The sequence below is a fragment of the Plasmodium inui genome, assembly GCF_000524495.1.
Source record: "Plasmodium inui San Antonio 1 unplaced genomic scaffold supercont1.14, whole genome shotgun sequence".
Lineage (NCBI taxonomy): Eukaryota > Apicomplexa > Aconoidasida > Haemosporida > Plasmodiidae > Plasmodium > Plasmodium inui.
In genome coordinates, this window is record NW_008481848.1 from 238,688 (window position 1) to 249,609 (window position 10,922).

General features: G+C 45.9%; 3 protein-coding genes across 3 annotated transcripts; 1 reads left to right on the plus strand and 2 right to left on the minus strand.

Annotated features, from left to right (window-relative positions):
- Nucleotides 1-874: 874 nt before the first annotated feature.
- Nucleotides 875-2,565, minus strand: C922_03388 (hypothetical protein; the record flags this gene model as incomplete). The annotated part of the gene is made up of 4 exons (XM_008818980.1): nt 875-967; nt 1,316-1,357; nt 1,586-1,636; nt 1,807-2,565. 4 exons carry the CDS (start codon nt 2,563-2,565, stop codon nt 875-877), a joined length of 945 nt encoding a protein of 314 aa, XP_008817202.1.
- A 2-nt stretch (nt 2,566-2,567) lies between these two features.
- C922_03389 (hypothetical protein) lies at nt 2,568-5,513 on the minus strand (the record flags this gene model as incomplete). The annotated part of the gene is made up of 1 exon (XM_008818981.1): nt 2,568-5,513. The coding sequence occupies one exon, from the start codon at nt 5,511-5,513 to the stop codon at nt 2,568-2,570; it is 2,946 nt and encodes a 981-aa protein (XP_008817203.1).
- Nucleotides 5,514-8,247: 2,734 nt separating this feature from the next.
- Nucleotides 8,248-10,704, plus strand: C922_03390 (hypothetical protein; the record flags this gene model as incomplete). Its single annotated transcript, XM_008818982.1, has 1 exon — nt 8,248-10,704. One exon carries the CDS (start codon nt 8,248-8,250, stop codon nt 10,702-10,704), a length of 2,457 nt encoding a protein of 818 aa, XP_008817204.1.
- Nucleotides 10,705-10,922: the final 218 nt, after the last annotated feature.

Consider the following 10,922-nt stretch of genomic DNA (forward strand, 5'->3'; position numbering starts at 1 on the left):
GTACCCCCTCACTGGGAAAAAAGGAAACGAAAAACGCCTACTCCCCCGACTGTCGTATATTCGCACGAATGGCGACAGTGGGGGAAAAAAAAAGAAAAAAAAGGAAAAATCCCAAAATGGCAAAAACCCAAAATGGCAAGATGCCAAAAAAATACATAACAGGTTTCAGAAAAATCGCCAGACCCAATAGGTGACCCAATAGGGACCAAAAAATGCCTAAGTGACTAAGGAGCGGCGAAGTAGCTAAAAAGGGGGCCCAAAAAGGAGCGGCAAGAAGCCTAAAAAAACAGCTAAGAATAGCTAAAAACAGCCGAGAAAAAATGGCTAAGCATTTTCCAAAAAAGGAAGAAACAAAGGAAAAAAAAAGAAAAAAGTTCAAAAAGGCGACTTATCACTTGTAAAAGAAAAAAAAAAGAAAGAATGCAATACAATACAGTGTACTATCACTGCTACAAGCACGATCAAAAAAAAAAAAAAAGTACCTTTTATTTGCTTCCATATAAAAATAAAACATTATGCCGGGATGGTGGGAAAAAAAACTGCTAACCCTATCCCCGGTGTACATTTTGCACTTTACATTTTATTAAATAAAAAAATGGTCACTGTTGCAAAATTTACATTTCCACGTAAATTTGGCCTTTCCCAAAGGCGAAGGAACACAATTATGCATCTTCCAAATCGGTAAACAGGATTTAAAAAAAAAAAAAAAAGTACGCTAATGAGGGTATGCTACCTCGTCAGGCATCATTTTTTTTTGCACCTCCTGCTTATAGCGCCTACTTAAAGTGCCATACGTGCGGTGCAGCTTCTCTGCGCGAATTAGTAGCTATTAATCATCTGCACAAATTGCGAGAATCTTTACTACCCGCTCCAATTAGTAACTCTTAACCATCTGCTCGAAAATGTAAATGGGTGCGTGTTGCTGCTCATCCGTCTCTTTCGGTTTCTTCGATTCGACGCTGCATTCCTGAGGGTACCCCAATGGTGAAAAGAGAAAATAAAAAATCATGTGAAAAAGGAAATAAAAAATAATGTGAAGGGAGGTTTTCCCTGACATGTATTTCGACTCCTTCCAGAGGGGATCAATATATGTATCTGTCACACGGGCAGAATATTTTTTTTTTCCCGCCTCCTCGTAGAACGAAGGAGAGGGGGGGTGGAAGATACAAAGAAGTTGCTTCCGGCAATCGACATATGCCCCCACGTTAGTGCTACGCCTTGGCGTGAAACGGTGCAACGATGTCCGTCTCCGCATGTATACATATGCACAATAACATGCGCGGGAAGGTTCCCTTTTGCCTGGCGGAAAAATTACCTCGCGCTCCTTAGTCAGGGATGTGCGAACTACCTCCTCCACCTGCGAAACGAACAAAAGGAGTCAGCACAGATGGGGACATGAATGGATAGAAATAGCGCGGAGCAACTTTTTGTCGCTCCCTCTTTGTGCCACCGTGAACAGCCTTCTTTTAAGCACACGGAGTGGCATTCACAGAGCGTGCACTTGTGAAGCGCTCATGTGGCCTTTCCATGTGGCCTTCCCTTGTGGCCATCCCATGTGGCCATCTTTCTCTATCGCCCCCATTACCGCTTCACCCGTTAGAGGTTCCCGTACACACACTCGCACATCCTCGGTCAGCTGCGATAAGGGGAAAAGGAGTGGGGGAAAAAATGGAATACATTTCCCGGTGAAGAATGCGCTAGATTCTGCGTGGGTCTCTGAGTTGGCGTCTCCACGGTTTGTTCACCCCGGGGACTTCACCGGGGGAACTTCAACGCTGGAACTCCACCGCGGTGTCGCCTCATCACCTGATCGTACAGCCAGCGCTGGAACTTCACCGGGAAGAGGTGGAAAATGCCGAACTCGTCCAGAGGCAGCACATATTTGACGTAGGTCCCCAGGTCAATTCTCCTCTTCTTGTGGTAATGCAAAATTAAATTTCGTATTTTCTTCCTTATCTTTGGCTTGCTATAGCCTGTCCTGTACATGTAAAATAGGATCAGCATCAGCTGCTCACCGGTGTAGTGTGCTGCATGTCTGTTCATGTGATTAAAAAGCTCAATGTAATGCTGCTTTATCCGAACTGTATTGTTGCAGAGGGTTATGTAAATGTCGAGATAATGCTTGGCCTTCATATGTGGCAGATTAGAGAGTGCACCATTCACCATTTTGTTAAATAAGAGGTGGTCCTCCCCCTGGACCGCCTTTTCCGTGTCTCCATGTAGGTGCAAGAAATAATTGCAATGTTTAAGGCACAACACCTGGAGGGGGGGCGCAAACGTCTCAAAGTTCCTTGCGACGTATTCTTTCAGACGATTTTTTATTTCTTTGGGCATTTCTCTTCTAACAAAAACGTGACTAAGCAGTGTGTACTTGAGGAGGGAGAAATCAAGAGCGCAGTTTTGCATTATGTACGACATTTGCATTTTAAAGTAGATGGGAGAGAAGACATCGAAATAGCTAAAATAATGCAGCAGGGGGGGGATGTACTTTACGTCTTTTTCGTTCTTGCTGAAATTATCATTAAAGAGGGAAAACAGGTAGGTGATGAACTTTTCGTGATGCATGTTCAGAATTTTTTTTTTTTTTTTTGTCCATTTAAGAGAGGGTAATATAAGAGGTAAAAAATTTTCATCATTCTCATGTTATACTTTACATTGCTAAAGATGCTTTTCCAATTATTTTTCGTTTCACTTGGAGTGTGAAGAAAGGAATGATCGCTCTGCAGGGCCATGTTATTTATCAGCCGATCTGTCTCATTCCCTCCAGCGCGGGAATCATCACTGTCTGTTTCCCCCCCCTGCAATTGCCTCACCTCGTCCGCCTTGCAGTTAATCAGCTTATCATCGTACAGGTACAGTAACACCTCGTTGATCGTGTTGACAAAATTGTCTATATGTAGTTGACTGTACTGACTCTTCCTGAACAGGTTAATTTTGTCCTTGGCACTGAGGGGTTGCTGAGGGACGAAGCCATCCTGCGCACCACCCCTCTCATCGGAAGAACTCGCGAGGGAGTGATAATTTTTCGCGAGCAGAAACAACCCGAAGAGGAGGTCATCCCCAGGTATGTACTTCTTCCCGTTGTTAAAAATGGCACAAATTTTAAGCAACAATGGGGGTAGAAAGAATACTCCATTTTTGGAATAAATCAACAGAAGGAAAATAAAATCCTTAATGCTCATCTCGAGGAAGCAACTCTGAATGTAATTCTCCACGTAGTAAATATCCTTGTATGTGAATAAACCATTTTTACCTTTGTAATAGAAGAAGAGGAGAAATAACTTGGGACAGGAAAAGCACACATTTTGTGTGTCGTCCCGTTCTGCGGCAGGGGAGTTATCTGCCCACTCCTTATCCTTCCACTGGTCATCCGTCCACTTCTTATCCCCCCCATGAGTGACAAACTTCATGTTGTTGTAGACAAACTTGTCAATAAGTTCATTCTTATATCCCATTTTGCAAAACACTCGTAAAATGTTCACCACGTTCGCTGCGTTCATACTTTCCTTGTTGCAAATCACCTGAACGGTTAATATATTTTTTAATTCCTCATCCATGTACTTGTGGTATGCGTACACTGCGGGTATCAGCATGCACAGGTCGTTCCCCTTTGCGTTATGTAGGCATTTTTTTAAGTTGTCAAAAATTAACTTTATCAAGTTTTCCAGGAAGAGGTGGCTGCTCGTCTGGCGTCCAGCGGAATGCCCTGTATTGGTCTCGTCTCGCTCTGTGTGCAGCTGGTCTGGAGGAGTTTTTTTTTTTTTTTTTTCTTTTTTTTCCACCTGCACAATGGGGTTGTCCATTTTGGCTAGCTGGTCAAAGGAGTTGTCGCCTCGTTGAAGCGGCGCTTCGGTCATTTGCGCTTCCTCCCCCGCTGCGCTTCCCCGTTGGAGCTGCCTTAGAAGAGCTAACAATTTTACGTTGTCCAGCAAAGATAAGTCGAACTTGTTTAACAGAAAAACGTTGCAGTGATAAAGTAAGAAGGGCCTCAAAGCAAAGGGGACATCGAAGGCTATCCCCAGGATTAGCACTCTCTCCAGGGAAGCGATCACTTTCTTATTCGTCACGCCTTTATTTTCGATGATGTCTCTTCTGAGTGTCCGAATGAAGCTGAGCAGAATGTCCGTAATGTTATCTCGTACCTCGGGGAAGAAGAGGAATACATGTTCCTTCCTTGACTGTTTTTTTTTTTTCAAAAGGAAGTGTGTGTAGAAGTTGTACAGTACGTAAATTGTGTCAACTGCGTGGAAGTTAAAATGGAAGTCCTCCGTGATGTGTGTGTGGTTTCGTCCGATGCGTGGGGCGAGGGAATTATCCCGGGTGTCCTTGTCCGCACAACTGTCTAGCATATCCTGAGTATCAGTTCGGAGCTTGTCAGGTGTTTTGCCAATGTGACTGCCATACTCACCCGACGTGCCTCCTCCCCATTCGTATTTCGCTGCAGAGAGATCTGCCAGGGAGGAAGGGGGAAACAACCTATCATTAGGCGAGTTCCTTGGCGAAGAGTCCTCTTTCTTTGACCTTCCCCTGATGCGTACCATATCGGCAAGCGTGGCTATATGCTTTATGTAAATATAATTCATGCTGTACAGATAGACGACCTCCTCGTCTACGTCATAATGGTAAGTTTTTTTCCGTGGGAAGTACTTCTTCCCGAAGAAGAAGTGTGTGCATATGTTAATGCACGTGTTCATGTTGTTTATCTCTCTGTAGTACAGCTCGCTGTCAGACTGAATCAGCCCATACATGTAACGTATGACCTCCTTAAAGAAGGAAAAGACATTTCTCCTCAGATGGTCACCCCCGCCCGGATGGTACCGTTCACTGAAGTCGTAGTTAAGGGCAATTCTCTTAACGACGTCTACAGAGAAGAAGTGTATGTTCTCGCTAACGTGTCTGAGTAGGTTGCTATATTCCTCCTTCATATGGAGAGTTTTTAAGATATCTAAAAGGAGCATATAGCTGTTTATGCTGACGAATTTTTTTTCCCCCCCCCTTCCTTCTTTCTGTCCTCCGATCATGGGGGCATCCTCCAAGTATGCATTCACATAGCGCAGGACGAAGTTCACAGAGTAGCTAACGCGATCGTCAGAGGTATCAATATTGCCCTTCACACATAGTGTGTACAGAATTTTAATGACTTGATCAATGTGTTCATTGTCACTTCCCTGGTGGGTGTCACCTCCCTGGCTGGTTTCACTTCCGTGTTTGTTCTCTCTTCCCTGCTTGCAAAACCCATGTTGCATGCCGCAGCTAACATGGCAGCCCTTCAACAGCGAATTAATCTGGCGCATCTTCTCATTGACGTATCTGTGGTTGACAATCGAATTGATGGAGTCTCCTCTCCTTGTTAGGAAGTCCTCATCATCAATGTGCTCATACACCAGAGTCTTCCTGCCGCTGAATTTGCGGCAGGGAATACACCTCCCTCCTATCGCTTCGGTGGGAATGAGAAAGCGGACAGCGAATACGTCAAATGTTTTCCTGGAACAAACTGCCCTGCTTTGAAACATCTCATTTGGGGAGCCTTCGACGCTGCGTTTGGGGGCAAATTGCTCATCAAATGGGACAGCAGAATACCCCTTACTAGCACACTCGCGGAGAAGCTTACAAAATTTTCTTATTTTGCCAAAAGGCACTCCACTGCATAGCTATTATCACATGTTAGAAAAGGGGAAAATTTTGGTTGCTCCTACATCAGTTTGCTTCTACTCTATTTGTGAAGCAATCATGGCGCCCCACTCTTTTATAAGAAAAATTCAACAAAACGTTGAACAGATTGGGCGAAAAAAATACACGCATAGAGGGGAGACCTAAGTAGCGACATTCACTCACAAAAAGGAATATATCTGTACACACGGTTTGTTAGCGGTTCTAGGTGGTGCGGGGAGAGGTTGCCGCGGCGCGGTCACGGGGGGTCTACCGCGCACGCCTAGGATGTACAGGTCATCTACAAGGCTATCTATTGCAGTCTCGTCGCCCTCGTTAATTGGCGTGTATATTGTAGGAGCGCGGTTTTGCTTCACTTCTTAGCGTTCTTGCAGCTTCATTAGGAGGACCCCTGTTAATGAGCCACAAATGCTAGAGGGGGCGCTATATATACTGTAAGGACACCTATTAAGGAGCCAACAAGTAGGGTTCGTGCTCACACCGCCTAGAGACCCTTCTTAAGGGGCTCACTTCCACGGTTCCAGCTAATTTGTGTGGTCCATATTAAGGTGAGAAAAATTAGGGATGCCCCTTAAGGAGCTCACTTTTACATTTTCATGGTTGAAGGTTCACAGTTTGGGAGTAACCCCCGGGGCACATATTATGTGGTTCCTCTGACGGTTTGTACAATTCGTCCTTCTGTTTCAGAGAATGGTTTGTTCTTTCTCTTTTGCGCAACTTGTGATGCGTACTGGGGGTTAAGTTGGGTGATCATTCGGTCAGATGACCCAAATTGGTTATTTCAATAAGTCCGTTACTGTGTGGGCTTCGAGGTGACAACACAGATATGCGATCGCCTTTTTTGGGGAACATCCTCTGTGGCGATTCTGTATTGTGCGGATGTGTATTCGCCTAATTATGGACGTTTTTTTTTTTTTCATTATAACCTCTGGGCGTGGTGGAGGAAGAGAATGCCTCGCCAACAGGTGATCTCTTCCGCGTCTGTGAAGAGTGTTTCCTGGAGAGTGACCTTTGTCACCATATAGTTGTCACCTCCTTGGGGCGGTATTTTTTCTTTTTTTTTTTCCTCTTGGTAGAGGTCAGGATCCATCGCGTTCATTTTGTTATCCTATTGGATTGACACACCAACGAGGGCTACCCGTCTGGGATGGACCGGACCGCGGCGAATTATTTTTACGGGGGAGAGGTGAATCTTTTGTTGTTCCACGTTTATTTTTTTCCTTCCCCATCTCTTATTCTTTAATATTAACATCCAGTGGAGTGAATGCCATCGTGGTGAGAGAACGATATTGACTTTTTCCTCCCAGTCCGTATGCACATGCCCATGTAGAGACAACACATACACAGGTGCATGTCGGGTGAGGATAACAATCAGTCCCGACACTCACTATGACCGCGCTGTTATCCTCCTGGAGAGATGAAATACACACACCGTGCATACAACAAATGTGTAACGCGTAACCTCGGAGGGGAAGTCACTTTTGACGCATCGCCTCGGTTGTTACTTAACGTTAGTGGTTTTCCTTCTCATCCCTGCTCCTTAAAACTGCGCAACAGTAGAGGCATGTCAGGAAGGGATAACATTTCTGTTAGCAACATATTGACGGAGAAACCAAACGTGTGAAGGGCGCATGATGTTGTTTCTCACCAACAAAAATGACCATAAAATGTGTGGAGTTTTTTTTTTTTTTTTTTTTTTTTTCAAACATCCTAATTGTACACCCAATCGTAAGAAAAAACTTATGGCTACATTTCAGTGGACAGAAAAAAAAAAAAAAAAAAAAAAAAAAATACACGTTGGGCTCCTCATGTGGACGTAGATTACACTGCGGGGAAAAAAAGCGGCGAAGAATGTTGCGTTGGAGCCAGTCTGTTTCACGTTTGTTCGTGCAACCAGTTTGTTCTTTTCGTGCCTTCTGTTGTCCCTGCCCACTTTGTTCTCTTTACCACTTTGTTTTCTTCACCATTTTGTTCCCTTGGCCACTTTGTTCTCTTTACCACTTTGTTCTCTTTACCATTTTGTTCTCTTTACCATTTTGTTCTCTTTACCATTTTGTTCTCTTTACCATTTTGTTCTCTTCACCATTTTGTTCTCTTCACCATTTTGTTCCCTTGGCCATTTTGTTCCCTTGGTCACTTTCTTCCATTGGCCACTTTGTTGGCTCTGCCCACTTTTTTTTTCCGCCTCGCCACCGACACTGCAGCCGCTTACAGAAAGGTGACACCAGCTGGCACCAAACCAAAGAGGTGTAAAAGGGCCCAGTTGCTGGAAAACCGCGCATCAGCTGGAAAACCTCGGAAGAGAGGGAACCAAGAAGGAGCACCCCCGTTGTGATGACTGCGCCAGGGCCATCACTATGATTTGGATGTCGTCCAAGGCAAAGCACCTTGGTTGCAACCGCGGGTCCAGAGGGGGTCACCGAGGCGGAAATGAGCTCAATCGTGAGGAAAGGAAAAAGAAATAAAATAAAAAAATAAAGATAAGGAGAAAGAAAGAAAAGAGAAAGCAAAAAAACAACGAAAAAAATAAACGCCACGCGCCGCATCATTCCCCCCGCGGTTGTCCGAACAACCGAAATGGAGATGCTTCCGCGCAACAGGGGGGAGGCTTGCCACCCGAGGATGAGGGAGGCCCAAGGGGGTACGGTCTGCATGGAGTTGGCAGACCCCCGTTGCGAGGATGAATTCGGGAGGGAAGAATGCATAAAACACGAATGCATGAAGAAGGACTACATGAAGGACACTTGCATGAAGGACATCTGCGTGAAGGACGTCACTGGTGAGGAGCGCGCGCGTGCCATCACTGCAACCATGCGTGCGTCTCCATCTTCGTGCCAATGGGAGGGTTCCCTTGAAGGAGTCCCACCACTCCTCCTGCCACAGAGCAGCCCGAGAACAGAACCGCCCAGCGATATCCCCACACACGTAATAATCAGCCCCATGCGACACCCCTCCCCACAACTGAGTACAGAGTACCAAATGAAAGAATTGACCCTGCTGATGGAGAAGTATGACGTGCGAAGAAACTTCGTCTGTTTCGGAGGAGCCTTTGCCAGGTTCGCAAACGAGACGTACACCTTCACACACAGGCATTTCAGACCACATCTTGGAATACATATGAACGCTTACTTTTTTAATCATTTTATTTTCATGAAGAATCATATCAAAATGATTCATTTCTCCAGATGGCATATTCTTGTGTACCTCTCAGACAATAGATTATATGTATACAAGCATAGTCGGTATTTGTGGCATCTGGACCATTTCAATGAGTGGAAACATTTGCCTCTTCCCACTTCGAATGAAATAAAAGACATTCAGATTGTCTCCTGTAATTACAAAGGAGACCTCTACTTTGACCATCCTAAGGGACCAGATTATGATCTGAATGATGACACCCAGTTTGGTTCTTCTACACACCAACATGAGACCATCGATCCGATTCACTTTTTCGGACTTAGCTTAATTGACAGCAAGGACAACTTATACTTAGGCCTGAACACGAATGTTAATTCGAGTAGAATTAACATTAAGCAGATGAAGATGATCGTTCCTCGCTCGTTTGAGAAGCGCAGATTGCGAATGAGGACCATTCTGGTCAGCCTACCCGAGCTCAGTGAATATGACCTCCGCTCTTGCGCCGTCTATTTGAAGTACGCATCGATATTTGAGTTGTCTTATACGCGCGCTGGAAAGCGCAACGGTGGGAACGGCAGTGGTGAGAACGGCAATCGTGGGAACGACCGTGGAGGGAGAAGAGTCAGCTGCGTCAACCAGGGGATAACTACACCGGGGCAAGCTTCGAACGGGAAGCATTCCGGTGAAGCCGCCACACTTCACGTGGAAAATACACCACACGGAATGGACACATATCAGAGTTCCAAAGTGGACTACAGAAAGGGGTCGAAAGAAAGAGGGAGATCTTCCCAACCGGGCAGGCTTTCCCAAATGGTAAGAGCATCTCCGAAGGGGAAGAACAAAAAGCGAATTTCCGAAAGCGAGTCCCCCTCCTGTGGAAGCAAACTCAGTACAAGTGTAAAGGCAGAAGAAGAGAACCGCAACCAAGAAGAGAACCGCGCCGCAGATCCCCTCGACTGCGCGGTGGGTGAAGTGAAAAGGGGGGAAGACCATCATGATAATCCGACCCAAGACAGGGCCAAAAAAAGAAGGCGAATTAATCGAGGCAAGGCGGGCCGCCCCCCTGGCCAGCTACCGCAGAGTGGAAGTTCGTCCGACGTGGGGAGGGCGACAGGGGGGAGAGGGGCAGAGGGGGGATCAAATAAGGGTGGCAGAGCTACTGGTGGCACGATTAACCCGTGCAAAATGGATGCCCCGCGAATGGAACGCCACTTCGAACGAGTTACGAAAAAGAAGGACCATTTCATCTTCATAAAAACGTCTAACAATTTGAAATTCAAAAAGAGGCTGATACGTTCGAAGCCGAAGGTGCTGTTGAGCGGCACATCGTGCGCGCATGGCTGCGTGTTGTTTGAAAATAAAGAAATTTATTTCTGGATTTTCGGACAGGGGGAATCACCTCTACCGGAGGCGGTGCATGCGGATGAAGTGGTCGCCTCCACCGAATTCGCCGCTCTCAAGGGAAGACAAAGCAAACGATTCACTTTCAAAAAATTGGAGTACCCCAAGCTCAACATCGTCGACGTAGTTTACTGCAACAACACTTACATTATGCTGTCGGAGGATAACATCCTATTCATTTTAAAGACCCCCTATTTGCACACTCTACGAGCGGTGAATTTTTTCTTCTACCTGAACAATTACCTACCCAAGGGAGTCACTCCCCACCGAAGAAGCGGTGTGCTGACTTTGGACAAAATTAGGGACTCCAGTTTGGTCAAAATGTATCTTACAGATTACATATTGGTGACTGTCCACAGCAGCAAGGATATATGCTTCACCCCCGTTTTGTTTCACAGTGTCTATAGCGATATGGACTCTCAATATATTGACGTCCTTTCGACGAAGTATGAGCAGCAGGTAAAGTCTTCTCCCCGGGATGGTGACGCCACTTGAGAGGCGACTACTGAATTGGTAGAGCTAAAGTGAGGGGTGCAGCTGGCCACCATACCTGTCCCGCTTAGCACTCTCCTTACCGCGCTTCTCATCTCTCCCCCGCTTTTTCATCGCTTCTTCCCCGCCTCTTCCCCGCCTCTTCACCGCCTCTTCACCGCCTCTTCACCGCCTCTTCACCGCCTCTTCACCGCCTCTTCACCGCCTCTTCACCGCCTCTT